We start from the raw sequence: 23,003 nt of genomic DNA, 5'->3' as shown, positions 1-23,003 counted from the left end.
TTCCTCCTGGTCATCCGTTCTCCATCTCCTGCAGTGGCTCTATGTTCTACCAGGGGGCCACGCCCCACAGTTTGAGAACCACTGCTGTAAATGTAACAGTGACATATTATTGTCACATTTAGCAACATGTTTCTGGCAACTTGACAAATTCAAGCTCAATATTCACTTTGCCTTCGGTCACGTTTTGGTCTCCACCAACGCCTGCGGGAAATATCCGTCTGTTTAGCTGCTAAATGCTATACTGTGTCCCCCAGCTAGACGCTAACTTTGTCTGCTGGGCAGGTAGCATACAGGTGGCTTTTGAGAGTAGTGAGCGGTAGGGCTGAACGATATGCAAGTATTTAGACAAATTTCGAGATGAATCACAATTTTAGTTTAATTTTCACTGAAAAAAAAACTACTAAATGATGATAATGTAATTTTTGCTGGGCATCTCTGTTGCACCACAATGCTTCATTCAGAAATTTTACCTCCTTGGTTAAATTTCCTGTGATTTGGATATTTCACTTGGCCATAATGCCCCATTGAGGTGGAAGAAACTGCAGAGTCTGGTTAAAATTCTGTGTTCAGTTCTTATCAGTGAAACCTTTCACATCATACATAGTCATTTGATTAATTGTTAATATAAAAATACGGATTGTTGCAGCCTTAAAACTTTACAAAAATGAAACTATCTGCATGGCATATTATAAAGTGTACTGTCTAGACCTGCTCTATATGAAAAGTCCCCTCAGATAAAAATCTGTTATGATTTGGTGAAAGAAATAAAACTGACTTGACGTTTATTGACATGGCCATATACCACCAGGGACAAACGAGGAAATATGGTTTTGTGATTTGGCTGAACTGACCCTTTAAGGTTTATAGAGTTAATATGCACACACTGACAGACAAACACAGAAGCGGATGTACTGGTGCAAATCAGTTATTTGCTCTCCACAAAATGGTTGTGTACACACTGACACGCATCTGCATACACACATATAACTGTGGCACATCAGCGTGTACACACAGAAGCGGATGTGGCAGTGTGAATCAATAATGCTGTGTTGTCACAGGGTGACATGTGAGCCATGGCAGGGAGCAGATGGCCCCGGGGTGCCTAGCTTCCTGTTAGCCGTGCCATTCAGCCTCAACACACACACACACACACACACACGCCACTACTATCTCCACTGGGATTTCCTGGTGCAACTAGCCACAGCACTGGCCATTAACAAACAGCATGCCATTATTGGCTCTTCTCGAAATGCTGAGTCCATGGCCTCCCAAAAAAATGACAACAGCCAGATAATGGTAAATAGATTTCTGTGCCTTGTCCGTGGAGGTCTGGGGTAAATTATTCTCTGGACCCCCTCTCCAATGTGGTTTCTGCCAGCAGAGCAAACAGCCCTTAGGAAATCTGATCTGTTTCGGTGGACGCTGAGTGAGGTCAGCCATTGCTCGGATATCACTTTGACTATGTCGTATTGATTGAGCGTTTCCGATGGTTTGTGTTGGTATCTCTGAGCAAAGACTCAATTAACGCAGTGAATGTCAGGTTGTATATGAAGGTGATTTATTGAAATTCATGCTGTAGTGAAGAGTGCCTCTGTGGAAAGACCTTGGCAGCGAGATGTTTTAGCACTTTTATGCTGACAGCTTTCAACTGGTGTGCGCTCTGACTCCCAGTGAGACAGTACCACCCTGTTGGCAGTCACCTTTGATGGCGACTGATTAGGTTTGAAGTGCAGAGAAAACGATACACCCTGATGTTTGCAAGATAAAAGCTCTGCCAAGGGAACGTTGCTGCTGCTGCTGCAGCTGCTGCTATGTATTGTCTCAGGGCAGCGATCAGCGTTCGTGAAACTCCTCGCCAACCTGAACTCTTCATGTCCGCCCAAAACCTACAACCAAATTCTGTCAGCACACTGTAGCGCACACAGACATTTTGTCGCTGTCTCAGATAACCCCCGCTGTTTTCAGAGGACGACTCTTGCATGCTACTTCTGACAGGGATATTTCGCCGGCAGGGGCATACCCAGCACTGCCACGGCGTTATATTACATCAATTTCACTGGGTCGACTCTGAAGCCTTGCTGCCTTTAATTGGTTGTTGGGCTGTCATTACAACTTCAAATAATGACAGATACTTCAAAGAGAACAGGGAGAGCTGAAAACAGGAGAACTGACAGTGATTCCTTTTCTTCTGAGGTATTTTGTTGAGCATTTTTTGGTATTTTTTTACAATAGTTATGTTTTTTTTTTTTTGCCTGGGATGCAATCATCTTGTGACTTATGTCAAAGCAAATTTTTTATGATGCCTGGATTCAGTTATGTCAGGCGCCATTATGCTTTATAGAGGAGTGTTAACTGTGACATGTCTAGACGACTCTCATGTCGGCAGATTTAACCACCAGAAGTTTAATTAACTCTGCAAATTGACCTATAAAGTGCTTCATTTATCTTTCACATTTTGTGGTGAAAAAGCTGTAAAGAAAAAAGAAGAAAGATCCCAATATTTTCTCTCATTTAAGCAACAGAATTTCACTATACATTGTAAAAAAAAAAGAAGATCTTTGATTGTGTCTGTGCCAAATTATCAGCTAGCTTTGGCAAACTCATTTTCTGATACCACCCAATCTATCACGACAGCCACTCAGACCTCTCGACCTTCAATGTTTCCAGATTTGAATTAATGTGAGATCACATTCCTGCACTCCAGCAGGGAGGACAGGGGGTTAAAAATATTCCTGGATGAAATGCCTGGACTTCACAAGGTGTCTTTGATCAGAGTGTGAGGCTAACAGGGTTTAGGAGGAGGAGGAGAAATGGAAGGGCAAGCAAGCAGAGGAGGCTTATAAAAAGCCAGACACAGGTAGTCCAGTCCTTCTTACTGCCACATGTGCTGCATGCAGCCAGGTCAAGACTCCCGGGGTAATTGCTGGAAAACGGTATGGATGGTTGGCAAAGTACGGTCAGGCCACCAGAGTTGAAAAAGCAAAGCAAAATGGAGCTAGCAGAGCAAATGGCTTTGATTTCATTTGGGTTCATGCTGTTAGTAGAGTGCTGCAGGAGTAGGAATACATTAGCTCACTCCATAGAAATTTATAGAGCAAAGATGGATAAAGTTGCCTGTTAAAGTCATCTGACTCAACAATCATCTGATTCTCAGCTGATCCGTCTGCTGACAGAAAGCAGGGGAATGTCCTTGTGAAAACATCCACATGGGCATTACCTAGCACAAAATGGAAATAAAAGACACATGTTCCAACAGTCACAGCTAAATATACAGTATGTAGACATTTTTCCCTGTCTGATTTAAAGGCTTACCATGCAAGATTTTCCTTAAAAAAAACAAAAACAAAGTGTAGACTCATAAAAACATCACTTATGACCCACTAGAAATATGTTTTGATGTTTGCATGTATACAGACCGTGCCTCTTGCCTGTAACATATTGCAACAAATGATTATTTTCATTGTCAAATTAATCTGCTGATTATTTCCTCAATTAATAGATGAGTTGTTTGGACTATAAAATGTTGGAAATTGTGAAAAACTGTTGATCAGCATTAGTTATTGGTTGGTTAGTAGATGTATGTTGTAGCAGCAGTCACATCATGAGATGGTTATCCTGAATTTCTGACACCATCAGAACCTTGTCCCAGACTATCTTTGATCGCAAAACCACGAGAACAGCCGTCTTTGAACCTCTAAGTGGTTTTGAAGCCACAACCAAAGGTATCGACATGTTTCTTTCATGTTGGTCATTTTTCATCTGAGACATCCCAACATGGCCAACCTTAAACAGCCCCTTCTTTTTGCATAAATAAGGTCTCAGTCTGTGACTTTAGAAACTTTATTTTATGAGTTGACTGAACTCTGCACAGTGCATTCATTCAACGCATTTTAGGTCAAAATACTTCAGGTTAGAAGAACTCATGTTTATAAGTTCTGAAGTGTTCAGTGAAACTTGAATAGGGAATATATATATTTCCATTAAGTTAACGAGAAAATATTGTTTGATTCCACAACATTCCTGTATGATATGTTACAGTGTTTTCTAATATTCACTGCAGTGTCAAGGATTCTCGGCTCACAGCAGGCAGTCACTGAATGCCATTTTCTATGGATTATTCCAGAGAGAAAATGCCAAAATACAAAAAAAAAACCCTCCTGTATTATGAAACTGTCATGTCCCTTATTAGCTTTCCACACATTTTCGCACCAACCTTCAGTGTCACAATAGGCAACTTATTATCATTCATCAGGTGTGCTGTGCTTGTTTCCCTGTGGTCCCTGCATACAGACAGAGAAGGTCACACAGCCTCGAGTGAGTCATCCAGCTCCAGATAGTTCAAACGCTCGGCCGTTTTTAAAGCTTTCTGCTCAACATAGCTCTCCAAGGTCTCACTGAACTCAAAGGATAAAGGACCAGCAATAGAAGTGGTGTCCACCCCAGTGTTTAGCTTCTTGATTAGTCTTTAATTACATTCGTCTATATCTGAAAAGGGTTTAAATGTAGTTATTATATTACATAATGTGTGGCTGTGCGGCGTAGCTGTGCTCCTTGCAGTCGACTTGGTTATCTCAAGGTTCATTCCTGCTCATATCAGGCCTCTCGGGCACACACAGTGCAGTTGTTTGTTTCCACACATCAATGCATTCCTCTCATTCCTCTCCCCCTGGATGAAAATCAGCTGGTTGCCTGAGAGAGGTCATTGAACTTTTCCCCAGTCTTCCCGGCCTGAGAAGAGAAAAGGGGGAGGAAAAAAAGTTTTCTCAGCCGGGAGAACGTCAGAGTTAATTCCAAGATTGCTTCTGATACAGCTGACCAGAAAACATAGAACGGACTGTGGATATATGCTTCTAATTTCTCAGCCGGAAGTTAAATTGCGTAACAAAAATTATTGCTTCCCCTTCCCCCCTCAAAATGACCTCATGCTCCATGCAGGATAGAGAAGTTTTGTCACGCATTTCACAATTTCAGCCCTCAGCCTGTGAAAGCTGCTTTCCTTCCTCTATTGAGTTTGGCTTTGTCTTGACATGATTCGTCCCTGACGCAAATATGACTGAGGTGGAAAAAGCATTCAAATCTTTACAGAAGTGACCTTTCTTAAAGGTCCTGAGAACATTTTGTTCAGCTTCCCTCCATAAGTGATCCTACTAGGGCTGCCCCCTAAAGGTTGAAGATTTGAATCATCACTCGGAGACTCCGCGGTCGATTCTTCCAGCCGAGCAGCAATTTTTTTTCCTTTTTGTCAGTCAGTGTTATTTACAATAACAGATAAAAACTCACAAAAATACAGAAGGATAATATTTCAGCGAGGAATTAGAAATCATCATCATCTTTCGAGTACCCTTGAGATCTGAGACACACTTTGCTTTCACTGGTTTCTGCTGCTCATCGCCACACTAAGTTCATTCAGTCACTTCATTCAGTGTCCCTAGTCAGCAGAAATGTGAGCCGTCTGCTTCCGTTTGATGAGCAAGGAAATCTCCAGAGCAGAATGTCCAAGATTATCTGCTCTTTTGCTCCTCAGCAACGTCCAGCAAAGCAGACTCATCTTTGTGTTACAACAGCCGAGATGGGAGATATGCCACCATAAATGTGAGGATCTTGTGGGATGATGTTCTGGACGTGTCTTCCGTGTGCTACGTCAAGATGAACCTGAAGCTCTTTGTTCATTGGCCATGTTTGGGCACATCTGACGTCTGACTGCCATATTGGATGTAGCTTATTACAAAATATAACAAGTTATTACAAGAAAATAAGGGGAATAATAAGGGGCATCATATATTTATTATATTAGCTGCTGCAGTCACAAAAATCACTGTGACAGCATGTGTTGGAGAAGTTGAAACTAGTGCTTGGTAAACAAGTTTCTGCTCTTCAGCTGTGTCATTGTACACAATGCAACTGCATGGCAGGATGGAAATTTTACAAACCAAGTCTCGAAATCCCCATAAACATAAAACTATTTGTGATGGAAACAGAGAAGAGTGATAGAACCGGAGCGCAGGTGATGTGCTCACACCATTTCAACATCAAACAGTCTCTGTCTGTGTGAAAATCTGTTTTCACATCACAGATGACAAAGAAAGGTGTTAGTCTTACTGATAAAACACGCTTGTGTGGGCTGGTACAGGAACGTAGCGTGGTGAATATTCATATTGGATGGGACAGCCCTGCAAGCGACATCCTAGCAAACACTGGTCAGCGAAATACGACACATACAGTAGATCACAGAAATACACTCATTAATGCGAGAAAAGGAAGCACAGATATTAAATGAGCAGACTAGTCTTAATGAAGGTATAAATGACAAATGTAACTAAGTAAAAAGCAGATTACTGGCTCTAAAATATTCTCAAGTAACAAGTACAAGTACAGTTTTAAAAAAGGAACATGAAAACTTCTCATTCCTCTTAAAAAGAAAAAACTTTTTTACTCATGTGTTACTTCTCATTACTACCCAACCCCGTCTACGTGGTTTTTGTTTCAAGCACTGATGTAACACAGTGACACAATCCTGGTGTTCCAAAAGGGGCTTTTCATAGAAGCAGTGAAGTCTTTGTAAAAGAGCTTGACAGTTCAGTTAGTGTTAAGTCACTTCCTGTGCCAGATGCTGTGGGTATGACATCACTGTCTGGTTTGAGACTATAGCTTCTCTGTGGTAGAGCCAAGTATGGTTAAATCACAGACTCCGTGCGGGTAACTAGGGAAAGACTAGAGGCAAGCCAAACATGTAGTCATACGAATACCGTGGAGAAAGGGAGGGGGGGGGGGCAGTTTCAGTTGGTTAGACACTGTAACTAAGAGATCTGTATTTGTTTTGAACCATTAACTGACTCCTAAATCCTAGCTCCAAGTCTAAGAAAAAGCAACTTGTAACAAAAGGGCAAGTTTTATGATCACAAAAAGCCAGAATGTTGTGATTTTTCCTTTGATGAAATTCCAAGTTACCCCTGTAATTTAGGAAGCAGTGCCAAACAAATCGAGTGTAACACCATCTAAAAGAGAATTAAACATGCCAGCGAAGAAGAAAGTATTAGAACATCAAAGCTAGATGCAAGGTGCCTCTCATAGTCTCCTCTTTCACACAGAAAACATCTTGTAAAGTCAGCTGCTAAATGAAAGCTTGTCAGTTTTGGCAACAAGATATTGGAGCGGTTTTACGTGATTGGCGTACATGCAGGCCAGGTTTCAGGTTCAGCAGGGTACCCATGTAAATTAGAGAGGCCACAGTCTGGGACGGGGCAGAGCAGGATCGAGGATCTCAGATGTCCGATAATGTTGGAGAAAACAATAATCTGTTTGAGGTGCAGCTCCCTGAAGAACACCTTTGAAGTAGAGCCGTGAGTCAAAGTGAGGGCAACTACTGCCCGTGGAAAATACATTTACTCGAATACTGTGCTTAATCACAAATTAATAGTACTTGTACTTAATTAATTCTAGTTTATATTACTTTACACCCCTACTTCGCTACATGTGAGCAGGAAACATACTTTTTTATTTATGTTAAAAGCATGTGTGAGCAGTTGACGTTTAAAGGACGTCTGTGAATGGACTGCTGTGTCTGTGTTTTGACAGTGACGGTTGCTACATATAAGCTTTAGCCTCAGTCATTTAGCATTAATGTTACATCCTATATGCAGCCATTAAGTAATTTTAAGACCCTTTTACAGGGTTCTCTTTTTAACATTTGACAGACAGAAACACTGCAAAGTAAGCTTGAGGCTCTCAGACTTGTCAGCTGACTCGAGGAGATTAAGACTAGCTACACTTATACAATCTGCTAGCAGGAGGCATCCTTTTAGCTGAGCTGTTTCAATGTTAAATCTGCCGCCGTTATCACTGCAGCAAATGTGCAGTGCGAGAATGGATAGCTCAACAGATGTAGGAACAGCCACTGAGGAGGGCGGGGCTTAGCAAAGGGTTAATTGTATAAATGCAATAAAATGAAAAGTAAATCGTACTTTGAGACATTTACTAACCGGATACCTTTTTACTTTTTTTACCATTTGTTCTCAAATGGTTATTTTCACTTTTACTTTGTACTTCAATGCAGGCACAAAGAAACACAACAAAAGAAAAAGCTGAATGCATCATTTCGAGAAAATCCAATGACTTCATTTCTTGGGCAAGTTCAAAACACACACACACACGCTGCACATCGCTGCAGATGGTATTCCCACACGTCCCATTCATTACATGGTATACAGTAGTCGTTTCTGGCTCAGATCAGTCAGTCTATTTTCAGCTCCGCTGCATTTGAGATGGTGGTTGTGTGGTCTCAAGGTCTTAAGGGGTCAGTGGATATGACTTTTAAAGGCTTGAAGCAGCGTGCCGCCCCTGTTACAGGAAATGAGCCTCTCCCATGGGTTGTGTTTGTCACAGGAGAAGCAACAGGCCACCTGGGAATCTGCTGGTTCCCACGGTCTCTATCATAGGTCTTTATCTGAACCAATCAGGCAGAGCGGTTCAGCTATGGGGGGGGCTCCCACGCTCCCTTGTTTTGCCAAAGTACGAGGTGCTCTAGTTCCTGCACACTGCAATCCAAAGCTGTTTTAAAGCTGATAGAGCAGTTTGAAATGTGAAAGTTTTACTTTGGTGTTTAATCATTAACCTAAACTGCAGAGTGAATGAGAAACATGGCATTCAGCTGAGTGCTTCTGCGTGTTTTAAATGCCACAGATGGTATAAGTAGCTCTTTATACAAGTGGTCCTTGCATTCCTGAGTGTGAAATTTGAACAAAACAAGTTGAGTTTCACATGATTATCTCTGGAAAAGCACCACAGTTCTTTGGCTTTCACATGCTTACATGGATTTTTGCAGCCACAAACACGTCACTGGAACAGTCAATGTTCTGTGCACGCCTTCCTTGGAGAGAACAGAGCTATTAGACAACCCAAGTGGCAGACATCCTGTCTTCACTGGAAAGCCACTCAAGCCAGGTTTAATGCACTCCAAACACACCAGCCTTCACAAGTGTGGATGATGACTCAGCGGCCCTTTTCCATCCTCCCCTCCTGCTCTCAGGCGTCATCCGTGGCCTTTTAAACGGGAGGAGCGGCGGTGATGAGAGTTGTTTTATTAGATTGGGCAGCCCGTGAACCGGGAGCTCACATGAAGCCACTTGATATTTATAGCAGCACGACAGTCTTTGCTGCTTCTGTCCGATTTGAGTATTGTCACTTCCTCCTCCGCTGAGGGGCCGGATGGGCTCAGTACAGACATCCTCAGATGAGGCAGACATCCCCTTTCAGCTGCATTGTGTCTATTTGAGGAGGCCATTGTGCCCAGTTTTGGACACGGTGAAGGATTTTGGATTAATTGTTGAGGTTGAAATAGATCTGAAGGTCAAAATCAAAGACCTGCCTTCTTTTAAAGAATAAAAGAAACATATTGACTGAGCTGTTTGATTTATTGTGAGAGAAAAGGATTGTCTGTCTGTGGCTCTCCCTTTGCTTTGATGTCTCCTTGCTCTGCATGCAGAAGTAACTGATTGTAAAGGATACACTCTGAGCTGCAGTAAGATGTGCAGAGGTGCCGATAAACCGGGAGGAGAGCAAGTGAAAGGAGACCAAACACAGTCTGTGTCCGTTCACCTGCCCTCACACCTCTCTGAGCCTGCAAGGTCACCCAGTCCTTCATTTCATGTTGGATCAAAGCTGATCAATACAAATCAATGAGCTCAACAAGAATAAACGGCCTGCAAGGAGCATAAATCTGCTCAGTCAAGGTTAAGTAAATACCCTCTTAGAAATAAAGGATCCAAAAAGGTTCATCAAAGGTTTACTAAGGGTTCTTTGTACCATATATGAAATGGTTCTCGGTAGAACCCCCTGGGTGGATTATAGGATTAGATGGATTAAACCATGGGAATGAAAAAAACTGTTCTCAGTACAACCTCTCAGGTGGGTTCTAGATAAAGCCTTTGCGATATCAAAAGGGTTCTCAGGAGAACCCCCTTGGTGGTTTCTTGTTCACACCCAGAAGGTGGGTTCAGAGGGGGTTCTGGATGGAACCATTACATCATAGAGAGGTCCTCTGTAGAACCTCTTATTGGAGGTTTTGTGGGAAACCTTTCACAAATGGTTCTACGTACAGCTCTTTATGTTGGGTTCTCGCAAAAACTCTCTGAAAGGGTTCCAAATGGTTCTACCAGGAACCAAAAAGGGTTCGTCTATGGGGACAAGCCAAAGAACCCTTTATGATTCTAGTTAGAATCTTTATTTTTTACAGCGTGTCTGTCTAATAAAAATCTGTCTGTATTCTCCAAAAACCTGGATGCTGCTGCACAAATTGGTCAGTTTAACTCCAGTGATTCTCCTCCTTGATGGGATAAAAACCGAGTGAAGCGTTAATCATCTCCACAGAAACCGTCGTCTCATGTGTAAAGTTACAGTCCTCATTTATCCGGCGGTTCAGACAATGAAAAACGGAGACAATAAAAAAAAAAAAAAAAAAAAAAAATGCAGAGTGTCATGAGGAGTGTGGATGATTTACTGGTGATCACGTTTCATGTTCCAGTAGAGCAGGCTCACTCCCACGGGAGAGCGTCCTGTTTTGTAAACACACAAATGCTGCTGCTGCTGACGCAAATTTGAATATTTATGAGCCTTTAGGGTAGCATCCAACGTCAAATGTGTTTCTCCCCTTACAGTTGAGTCCAATAAAAGTACATACACTGCCAAATATGAAACCTGAGTCTTCAATGACACCCAAAGCGAAAGCAAATTAAAAAGATTTCCTATCTCTTTTGATTCAAGACTTTCTGTTCCCTTTTAATCAGACAGACGGACATTACTTCATAGTTACCATCGTGGCTGTTAACTCCTTGGGTGAATTTATAGGAATATTTGAAAGGCCTGATATTTTTATAGGAGCTGATGTCAGTATATCAGCTGAGAATGTATCTCAGTTTGAAACTGTATAGCTGTGTTTTACCTTTACAGATGGAATTTATGGTTTAGTTTGAACAATTATTCACCTCTCCTGTGAGGTTTACTGAGGAGGTTTAATATCTTCCAAGCAGTTTTATAGCTCTCTGTGCAAACCTAAATACTTCATGAAATGAATTAGCATACATTGGATAAAGGCTGCATTTAATTACTGTTTTCATTATCAGTTAATCTGCTGATTGTTTCCTTGATTAAATAAAATTGTTTGGTCAATACAATGTAAGCAAATGCTAAAAATGCCCATTACAATCTCCCACAGCCCAAGGTGACACCCTAAAATTACTTGTTTTATCCAGCCAGCAGTCCAATACCCAAAGATATTCAAGTAGAAAAGATACCAAATACAGAAAGAGAAAAATCCTCACATTTTAGAATATTTGCCATTTTTGCTCAAAATTTAACAGTTAACAGTTACTGGAACTGGTTGACATTTCTGGAAATATGCTTATTTGTTTTCTGGAGTTAAACAAGGTCGCCGTGCACACATTTGTTCTTATGAGGGCACCATAAGCGTTTTCATCAGGCTGAAGACAGTTATTTTGTTACTTCATGCACTTACCAAGTGCACCTTTCAACACCATGGACGCCATAAACGCAGCATTTTTATTGCTTAGCACTTTACGAAGGAAGGTGTAGCCTCCTGGAGCTCTTTAGAAAAGACCGTTAGCATACTGACAGGTTCTAAAAGCCACAAGCGCTGTAGCCCATGACACGTGCCTATGACTCATAAATTGATTGACTGACACAAATACAGTTGAAAGTGTTGAATTCAGATGCATAATGTATTGTTGTTTATATGTTTACACTGGGTTAGGTCAGTGTTTTCCAACTCTGGTCCTTAGGGGTGAACTGCTGTACATATTTTACATTATGCCAACACACCTCATTAAAATGATCAGCTCGTCATCAAGCCTCTGCAGAGGCCTGATAGCAACATATTAATTTGAATCAGGTGTGTTTGGGCAGGGAAACATCCAAAACATGCAGCACTGAGGGTCCCAAGGACCAGGGTTGATAAATACTGGGTTAGATAAGTGAGACAGAACATGATATACATCTATGTAAGCGCTGACAACATGTATAATATTCTAATTAGTGTGTCTGGACTCTTGCCTCTCTGTTAGCTAGCTTGTGTTATCATCGAATTCTCTTCTAGAATGGATTACATCCAGCAGCTGGTTAGCTTATCATAGCACAAAGACTGGAAACAGAGTGGAAACTAGCTATGGTGTCTTTGTGCTAGGCTAAGCTAACCAGCTCTGGTATCTTCATATTTAACAGACAGATGAGAGTGGAATCCATCATCTCATCTAACTCTCAGCCAGAATGTGATGTGAATCCCAAAATAGTGAACCATTCCTATTGCAAAATTGTTGCAGAATTTCTGTTGATCGACTAATCAATTAACTATTTGTTTGAGCTTGAAATGTATGTTTTAAATGAAGGAAGCTGCAGATATTTCAACAGGCATTATTTTTTTGTCAGTCTGAGCCACTAAAAGTTTGGCCTTATTTTCCAAATTTGTACAGTTTTCCACTCAGTTTGTCATCACTTGGCTGTGAGGTTGTTGTTTCCAAGTATTGCAGTATTGTCACAGGGTAGTGAAGGGCTCAGTGCCCTCAGCTCCAAGCTGTTTGGTGATGCTGACACAGGGGGATTCACTGGGTAATGAGTATTGCAACAAACTCCTCCGTCATCTTATTCTTGCCAGGCCAGTCGATGGATGACACTCTGGAGATTTGATCGAACCTGACCTTGCTGGCTGCCAGACGAGGACTTGCTGTCCTGTCACCTATTGTGTCTGGAGAGGGGTGTTGTTATGTTTGCATCTGTGTATGCATCCCAAAACAGATCAATTGGAAAGGACATTAATGCCTTTCTTGCATTTTTTTAATCGCCCATTACTCCCTTTCAGCTCCTGAAATGAGAATTTTGTTTGACTTTAATTAGCTGCGGAGAAATCTGCAAGAGGCTCATTAGAAAATCAAAGAGGGACGGCGGCAGCAGCGTATGCAATATTATAAGGATGTTACTATGTGGATGCTAAGGAAATAAACAGAGCGTGGGGAGAAGCTCAGTTCAGAGGTGAATATAGCTGCGAAGCCACAACAGGCACTTTAATTACAAGTTGAACTTTAACCCACATCCCTTTCTCTCAGCCTCAGCCTGGCCGCAATTACCCACAGAAACGTCCCAAAACAGAGATGACTGCCTAATCATTTTTCTGTTTTGGCAAAGTGCTGCTTGGGGTTTTAACAGTGCTAGCCAAGCGCACAAGATGACTCATTATCTTCCACACAAGTGGAGGGATCATTCCCAATAGTAGGGGAATACCCAAAGGAACTGGCAAATGTTTGGTATTTCCTGTTGCCCTTAAGACAGCGTTAAGGCCTTCCGAGGAAGACAACAGTGTAAAATCCCTTTGTGTCCATAAGAAAGACACTGAGCAAAACCCAGAGGTCTAAATCATGTGAAAAACAAATCAAGAAGTCGAGGACAGTCTCTCTCCCGCTGGTGGGAAAAGCAAATCATGTGTGAAGCTTCCAGCCGGGGTAACCATGACACTCAGGGCAGCAAGTTGCCACCCCATGGCTGAGTATGGGATCCTCTCAAGTCCTCGCTGTTCAGTCGGACTCCTTTACTCTGTATGTCTCTCAGAGGGATACATTGTGTGCAGCCACAAAAACGAGGGAAAGGGAGTGTGTAAACCTGGCTAGGCATTTTCCCATTGGATTCTTGGCTTCTGTTGGGCGGCTGTGACCTTTAAAAAGCCATTGATCCAAAAAATGAATACTGTAGAGAAGTGCAGCCTGGACTTTATTTCCCAGATGCACACCTGCTGTCAATGGCAGATGGTTTGCTGCAGGGCAATGGGAGATTTTGAGGATTATGGCATCTTTTGTTGATGTGATGAATGCAGATGTTTTGTCCTTTCCTACCCCTGTCAACCTTCTGTGTCCTCTTTTGCCAGCTGCTTATTATTATTTTCTTCAAAGGCTCAGGTTTTCATAATGACAGTCAACACAGGAGGAGAAAGAGGGCAAAAGAGGAGAGGAAGGGAATAAATAGAAGGTACCAAGGTTTGTTTTTCACACTATACTCACATGGTTGTGGCTGCACTGCTTGCTAACGTGTGGGTGAAAAAGTTCCTGGAGCTGAAGTGGAGCATGCCTCAGTCTCATGATATCCACCTGACACCCTCCCTCCCTTCCTCTATCTCTACTTCCCAGCTCTCCCCTGGGTCAGTCTGGAGTTATTACCGTCCGTGTCCTTGTAGGATTCTTTTAAACATCCATCACCACTCTCATGAACCTCTTACAGTAATTGGCCCGCTTTTGTTTCAGACTTAAATAGATGATAATCTATGCCGACTGTCTGGGACATATTGAGGACGCGCATCATGAGTTTGCCATTTCGTCGAGCCTCGCTAGCGGTCAGTCACATGCACTTGCTTTTGGATCCAGTGGCTGGTTTGTGTTGTTGCTTCGGCAAACTGTTATTTTCCTGGAATAGGTGAGAAAAAAAAAAGATGGAGGCAGTGTTTTTGCCAACTGACACATTCCTCTCAGCTGGAGGTTTGACTCAAGAGCTTGCTCTCTAATTAATACCTGAATCCTGGAGAAAAGAAGGGGGGAATCATCACTGGAAGACTGAGCTTGTTCAAAGTTCTCTAGAATAAAACTGTCTGACATTTTGATTCTCATTTTAGCTATAATAGAGGCACGATACAAGGGATGGCATTGTTGGATGGTCCAGATTGAAATATCTCAAAAACTGATGGATTGCCATGAACTTGTTCAGGCACTCATGATCGCTAGAGGATAAATACTATGGATTACGCTGGTGATCCCATACTTTTCTATTTGCTCCACCAGTGGGGCAATGTTCACTTATCCTGTGAAATATCTCAATCAGGGATGTAACAATACTAGAAATGTCACAATTCCAAATACCCCATTCGATACCACTGTAAAAAAAACAACAACAAAAACAATAAAGCCATGTACATATTTTGATGCTACAGACACACCAGTAACAAGTCAGGATTGTAGCCTACTAGTATGAGTTATGGTTGTCATTAGCCTAAACATGGTAGCCTTTAGCATTTATGCCATTTCAAACATAGCTGGCTCCACAGCAATACCAGCAGTCTCAAACAAAAGTAATGGCAACATTCATGTTTCGAAACACAATGAGCGTCGGAGAGTCCAAGTCCAACTGATTGACACATGAAACTCCCTGAAAGCCTCTACAGCAAATTTATTTATTTTTTTATTTTTTTTGGGGGGGGGGGGGGGGGGGGGGTTGGTCTCTTGAAAAATATTTAAGAGATTATTTGTGACTTGCAGTTGTCAGTAAAATGTCTTTCAAAGGCTTATTATGTCCAGTATTATTCAACCAGTTCATCGTTATATTGGAGCCCCGGACCCCCCGATTGCCACCAGATATTTCGTACACTGGTAAGGTGTGTTTCAGGATAAGGATATCAAGGACAACACATTTTTAATGTAACGTTAATGCTTTGTTACGTTCCTCCTGTCGTATGAAAAGTTTGCTGGCACACTTTGCATTACACCTGTCTAGAATTAGCACACTTGCATTGCCACTGTGAGCATGCTAGCATGCTAAAGTTAGCATTTATGTCCAAGCGCAGCTGTGTGTGATGAGTTCAGTCTGGCAGATCTACTATTGTAGCATGACTGTAGTCCCTTTAGTCTTGTTTTAGCCCTGGATAATTGAAAATGTTCAGCTGCAACAAAGGAAATGCCATGTGGTTAAAGATATTACCAGCTGATTTAAGACTGCTGTGTGTTTTGACACCAGAGGGTCTAAAGTGGGAAGAAACTGCTGATCCTTCCTCCTTTGTGACAGCGACTGGCCCCCCAGCCTCAGGAATGCAACAAGACGGAAAGGGAGGAGAGGGAAACAGGAAATACTTTTGTCTCCCCACAGCACTTCAGAATTGATGTCTCCTTTTTTTTTTTAGTCCTGCGTGGGCTTTTTGTTTGATAAAAAGGAAACTGTATATTAAAAAATGTAACACTTTTTATGACCCAGTTTTGCTTCCAGTGTATCAAGGTCAAATATGAAACATATGTATTCCAGTTAGAATTACACACAACATAATTACTGCAGGTAAATTGAGTTAAATCAAGACAGATTGAAATAGAATGATAATAGATTCTCATGGGAACCGACACAGTAATGTTGTAGTGATTTAAAGTTAACAATTCACCATTGTTCACAGATAGGTCAAGTTACAGCTAAAAACAGAGGCATCAAAGGAGCTTCACAACACTGCTAACAATGTGGTTTGCTTCATGACAAAAGAGCTGATATTCAATAGGAAACTGTTGATATATCCTCTCTAAAACATACTCTATTGTAGTAGGGTTCAAGATAATCCACTTGTGTGACTGTGTGTGTGTGTGTGTGGGAGCGCTAGGAGCTTAGCACCATGACTTCCTGTCCAGCTGTTCCTGCTGTCACTGCCTATGAGCAGATGTCTGTATTTCCTCGTCTGCAGGCACACAGCCGTGGTATTCTCTCCACAGATCTTACAGACGCTCACACATTCTTAGTTCGTAACAGACTGCCTTTAAAACTCGTGTTAGCAGCAGAAAGCGGAGCCCCCTCTGAGCAACATTAATACATTTATGCTCGAGTGCTGCGGCAGCGCTCGTCCGCATGCTAAAAAAAAAAAAACACCACACCAAAATCTGTTGATGTGCAGTTGCGAATGGGGTCTTTTTTTTTTTTTTTGGTGATTCCCATGTTTGTTTCTGGTTGTGTTGTGTCTCGCTGCATGAAGGGCGTCTGAGGTTGTTGTGCGTAGGAGGGTGTGAGAGCTGATAAACATTAATGGATCTGACTGCAGAATGGATGTAATAACACTCTATTTCCACTCATATTTAGTGGTGCTGGCCAAGGGATTTACATCTTCGAGGGTCGATTCACCCAAATTACAAAAAAAACATGGTTTCTCCCCTATCTCTAGAGGTATCCAGCCATGGGTATAATTTTTGTTTTATTTGCACAGATTTGGAGATATCTGCCCTTGAGATTTTGTCTGCCATTCCAATACAGGTGATAGAAGCTTATTTGTGGCATTTAAAGGAAACATCTGTATTATATTTACTGTAATAAATCATAAAATGACCATATGTCATCAGAGGTTAAGGTCAGTGAACACTACAGCAGGTGTATTAGTTCACTTTAATGCTGAATGTTCATGAGTGTCTATTGATGAGTTGTAAGAAAGACAGCTATATGATAAAAAGCTGATCTACAGTGTAGGACTTGTAATTACTTGTTATTGTCAAATTTAAAATTTTTCTAGCCTGCAATGATCTTGCAGCCTGCCTGAGCTTCGTCGAGTCTGGGGACGAGGAGGTGGAAGGAAACAACTCACTTTCACTGTATTTTATTACATTATTAAAAAGGGATTCAACCTTTGTAATATACCATCCTGGGTCCAACTCGCTATTTGGACTGCAGTATTTATTTTTTGGATGTGTAACTGTTATATATTGCTTCTTTAAAAATTCCATTTACTGAATTCAATCCAATTTTTATCACAATGGTAGCCCGGCAGTGTTGTGCGGATTATCTAAGAGTAAACAATGTACTGCTGCTGGGGTGAAATTTTGTTTTTAAATTGTTTATCCATAATTTTTCAATAATTACCACCTCCACTGTCAAATCTCAAAGGATCTCAAAATCTGGTGAAATCAAGGTAAAACCAAAATTATGTGTATGGCTAGATACCACTAACAGAAAGTGGAAACCCATGAAAAGACTAAATCCAAGAATGAATTGATCTTACTAACAACTGCTGGCTGCAGGCCTGGAATTTCATCATTTTAGGGGCAAGGCCACTTGGCCTTTGAGGTTGTCCATTATTTGTGGGCACGAAGGCCAAGTGCCAGGGCAGCAAGACCGCTAAATAAAAAACAATTTTAATTCCACAGAAATAATGAATTTAACTCAAGGGTTAAGGATGATTTTTGGGGGGCTGTGTTTATAAATTGCTTATATTTGTACAAATGCCTGTCAAAAGTTCAGACACACTTAGCCTGGACTAATCAGAGTCAAATTCAAATAACTCTATTTACATGAGCATAACAAAATACAGTATTGTCAATGTCACTGTTTGGCACTGGACTCATTTGAAGATGGGGAATCAGGGGGCCAAATGGTACATTTGTCACCATTAATGTTACAAACGTACCATTTGGCCCCCTGATTATAGACTGAAAGGCTATAATACTTGATAGGCATGTAAGACTGGGTCACTGGGTCAGCTAAGACAACGTAGAAATATAAGAGCAATGTGTAGCATTACCCGTATGTTTAGTTTCTTGCATTATTTGTTCACCAGTTTTATGAAATTGTATTACCTCAGCCCAGTCGGCCTTCTCAGTCACAGCCTTGCAGCACTGGCACATCAGGATGAGTTCTTCCCGCTGGGCTGGTATTGCTGGACTTGCGTCTATCATCAAAAATAGCCTGGCTTTCCAACACTTCATACCAGGCTCTAAATCAAATCCACCACTGATTGTGTGCACAGTGTTTCACTTGATGCTGCCCAAACAGAATTCAGAATCTCAATAAAAGACTCTGGTATCTAAAAATCAAGGCCCCTTTGTGATCTAACTGGCGTATAATTTTAGAATGCAAGACTGATGGGGCATGGTGGCCATGGGCATCATGGCTCCTGTAAAAATCAAAGCCCGATAAAGTTTATTACTCCGTGCCAAAGAGCTTCCTTGCTGTCTAAAAACTATAAAAACACATAAATGGGCAGCACTGTTGTATTGATGACATGCTCCTTCATTCAAATGAACATGAGCATTTAGAGTCAATCCCAAACACATCATCCTGCTGCTGGAAATACTCACTTAGAACAACAAATGTGTATTAATCCACAACTGAAAATAGTCCCAATCATGTGCACCATTTATTCCTGTTGAGTAATGTTTGTTAAGCACTACTGTGCCCTTCTGTTTTAGGACAGTACTGAGCCTTTTTCGTAAACGAATTTCTAAGTTTGTGACATGTTTTTAAAGATTTACATCTTCAGTAGGTTCAAACGAGATGCCAGCCTTATCTTGTGTGGTATTTTCGTTTGTCTCCAACCATCAGATTACCAACTGGCACAAGAACACACACATTGATAAACACATACTCTCTGACATCCCGAATAACTGTTTGTCTCTTCTTGTCTCTCTCTCTCAGGACGCCTTTGTGGAGCTGTATGACAGGCAGAGAGACTCCGTCTTCAGCTGCTCCTGGCCCTCCATTAAGACGGTCTTCGGCATGGCCGCGCTCGGGGCAGCTAGCCTCACCATCGGGGCGTACCTTACCCAGAAGTGAACGAGCTTTCTTTCTTTCTACCAGCGTGACTTTTTCCTTCTCATCCACCTCCTTCTGCCCTCTCCTCGTGCCTCTTCTTATTCTTTTTCCTTTTAAAGACGCCCCAGACCCCTCAGAGACAACCTTCAGATTCTTCCGAATCTGGCTCTCTTCAAAGAAAACTCCCTCTTCCTCGCCCCTCCATGTCAAAACAGACACAAATCAAAACAGAACTGAAGCATCCAGATGAACAGCCCATACGGAGCAAGGACGTCTTGAAAAGAGGCAGCTTAGATGTAATCACACTAATCTGAGTACGGCTGAGGAGAGAGGAGGCTTTTTGTTGTTCTGCCTGCTTCTGTACTAGTTATAGCATGAATGTTGAGTGTTAGTGTAGCCGTTGCATGTGTCAGAGCTCATGCGGGACCTCTGTTTTGGATGATGGGGGCGCAGGGACAATGATGCCGCAGCCCCGCCCCTGCTTGTTAGGGTGAAGAACCCCGTTTGAACTGTGGACTCCAGTTACCCCCCCTGCAGCCGTCCTTCAAAGGACTTCCTCCACAGAACAGCTGCTCAGAATGTATAATGGAAACAGCTTGCTACAACCAGCGAGTTACTGCTTTCACTCCTCAGACAGCTCCAGTGAACTCTGAACACACTGCACCATTATACTCTGCCTGGCCTTTAATAAACAGAGGCTGGGCCAGTGGAGGACCGAGCTCTGCTGAGCTTTCTTTTGCAGAGAAGCTTTTGAAAGCTCCACGATTGAGACTTGTATGTTGGTTTTAATTTTCGCAGCACGCCAAGCCCCAAACAAACTGTGTCGTTTTGCCGCAGAAAAACACTGAAGATGGAATTTTTCAAGGGGTGGAAAACATGCCGGAGAAGCCTGTTGTTGCATAAAAATGTCATACGTTGGTGAGAAAAATGTTGAGCACAGCACAAAAGAGTGAGGTAGAAGTAAAATAAATATTGCAGTCTGCATCTTAAGAAGGGAGTAGGCCCCTGCAACACGGACAAGATTTGAAAATGTGCATTCCTCAAGCCAGGCGATGTGAAGGAGACAGCTCCTCTGCTCAAAATTTAACCCATTTAAAGGTCCAGTGTGTAAGATTTAGGGGGATTTATTGGCAGAAATGGCAGATTATAGTCATAAGTATGTTTTCATTCTTATATAATCACCTGAAAATAAGAATCGTTGTGTTCTTGTTACCTTAGAATGAGTCATTTATGTTCTCAGAGGGCGCTGCTCCTCTTCCACAGAGGCCACCATGTTGCACTGCCATGTTTCTACAGTAACCTGAGACCTGACCCAAAGCTGGTGCCGGTCTGTTTTGTGTCTCCAGGCTGGATCAGTTCTGCATTGGTCCAGGTCTCAGATTTTACATTTTAGATGGGTCTTTTTGGGTTCAGGCCTGAATTTTTAGACCTGTGAAGCTCTCTAGCCACAGCAGAGTTTCGCAGCCACCGTAGGCAATCTGCAAACTCACCACTAGATGCCACTAAATCCTACACACTGGTCCTCTGAAAGCGTCCTCTGATAAGCACCAAGCATCTCTAAAAGCTCTCAGTTCTCTTCTATTTTCTACCTCTGTTGCAGCTTTCTCACTCTTAACTCAGTCTGTTTTGTGGTTAGATTGTTTGGGCTCCCCCAGGTTTCAGAACTGACCCTGACAACCAGCTGCTGAGGCCCTACAGCGACTCAGTAATGCTAGAATCCACTCTGACAAAGACGCTTGTTGACGTGGACTGAGAAAACCTCGCCTGGCCACAGATGACTGAGTGGAATACCACGGCCGGCAGCGGCAGGGTTTCAGTTTAGGACTAAAGCCAGTGTGTCCCGAGTGCTGGAACCTGAGATGTCCCTTCTCTCCAGGCTGCAAATGCATTCAGTCATTGATTTGTTCCTTTCAGCCTGTTTTATTGATGTCTGTCTTGTGTTACAGTCTCAGAAATTTTTGGAAATGCTAACAGGCTCCAGAATATTTTGTTGTACACAATACTTAGCAAGTTGGTTATGGAAAAGTGATTTTTTTTTTCTTACTTTCCACTGTCATTAAAAATCTTCAACTTCTTTGTTGCATGGATGAAAGATACAACAGATATTCACTGTGTGTAACCATATTTATAACAGAGTAGGGTAGAAGATAAGAAATAACAGCAAAGAAGTTGCATTTTCTATTTATTGAGAGGTACCAGATCACAGATTTTTTAACAGTACTTTGATGAGATTTTTTTTTTTTTCACTTTTTTCTATTCTATGGAATCACACTGTAACTACATGTTTTCCTGGCTGCTATTATAACAAGAAAAATGTTTAAAAAGTGAATTTCTGTGTCGTATTAATATTGGCTTAAGGCTGCTATACTGTCGATTTAACTTTTACTTACAGCTTAAACTGCCACAGATTTACAGTATAGTTCTAGTAGAGAGCTGGAAACCAAAGTTAACTTGTATTAATCTTTAATAAAAAAAACAAAAAACAAAGGTAGCTTAATGAGAATACATGTCGCTTCACTTCACTGAGTCTATTCAGTGAGGTTTTCTGATCTCTCTGTGGAGGGTTTGTCTAGTGTTACTGTACTATATCAGCTTAACTTTTGTCAACTTTGTGCTCCCATGATAACTCAGTGCTTATCTGTAAAATGTTGACCTGCCAGACTTAAAGGGACAGTTCACCCCAAAATTAAAAATTCATATTTTAACTCTTACCTATAGTGCTATTTATCCATCTAGATTGTTTTGGTGTGAGCTGCAGAGTCATGAGATATTAGCTGTAGATATGTCTTCCTTCTCTTGAATGTATTGGACTAGACGCCACTCAACTTGTGGCGCTCAAAGTGCCAAAAAACAAAAATTACAGCAATGTCTCTTTCCAGAAATCATGACCCGGTTACTATTTTTCTTCCATCTACATAGACGTTGGAGGTTGGGGTGTGGGGTTCGTGACAGACCAACTTGTTGCTGGGGTGGGGGGGGGCTTACATGGTCCCAAAACTGTCTACAGGCTACCTGTACTCTAAGGCAGGTGCAGAAAGGGGTACCATCACCCCCCCACCACCCTTTAAGTAGATCTGTCCATCCATGTCAGAAGTCAAGCAGGAACTAATCAAGTGATATCAAGACAGAAAGAGAGGAGTTCAAGTTGAATGAAACGGAGAAAGGACAGAAAAATCGAAACGGTGAAGCGGAAGAGGTCAGAAGGAAAAAGAAAAGTTGCTATTACGACAGACAAGTTATGTGTGTTTGAACATATGACTGTTTGATCCACATAAAAACAACTGTAGATGTATGTAAAGTGGGCAAAACACTTGTTTTTACAATATGTATATGTATTATTAAATTAATTGTCAACTATTTTGATAATTAGTTAATCATTTTGAGTCATTTTTTAAATAAAACGCCCTAATTCTCTGATGTCAGCTTCTCAAATGTGAATATTTTCTGATTTTTCTAGTTTTCTATGACATTAAACTGAATATCTTTGTATTTGGGGCAAAACAAGACATTTGAGGACGTCAGCCTGGGCTCTGGGCAACAGTGATCAACGTTTTTCACTTTTTTTTTTTTGACATTTTAAGGACCAAGCCACTAACTGATTAATAGTCGATTAATCGATGATGAAAATAATTGTTGGATGGAGCCCTATATGAAACTGCTCACAGTAGCCTCTGTGGATCATATTGAGTAACCAGGTC

The 23,003-nt window shown here is 41.6% G+C and overlaps 1 protein-coding gene across 1 annotated transcript in view; it reads left to right on the top strand.

The window, feature by feature from the left end:
• Positions 1–20,778, top strand: part of LOC146317684 (apoptosis regulator Bcl-2-like) — a 34,055-nt gene extending 13,277 nt beyond the window's left edge. Inside the window, exon 2 of the mRNA XM_084731684.1 lies at positions 19,189–20,778. Within this exon, the coding sequence (XP_084587810.1) occupies positions 19,189–19,326 (138 nt within the window). The 3' untranslated portion in view covers positions 19,327–20,778. The remainder of the gene's footprint in view (positions 1–19,188) is intronic.
• The last annotated feature ends 2,225 nt before the right edge of the window (positions 20,779–23,003 follow it).

The sequence above is a fragment of the Lutjanus erythropterus genome, chromosome 12 (assembly GCF_056507025.1).
Source record: "Lutjanus erythropterus isolate fLutEry1 chromosome 12, fLutEry1.hap2, whole genome shotgun sequence".
Taxonomy (NCBI): domain Eukaryota; kingdom Metazoa; phylum Chordata; class Actinopteri; order Lutjaniformes; family Lutjanidae; genus Lutjanus; species Lutjanus erythropterus.
The sequence above is the reverse complement of the archived record's forward strand: the minus strand, read 5'-3'. Positions and strand labels throughout refer to the sequence as shown.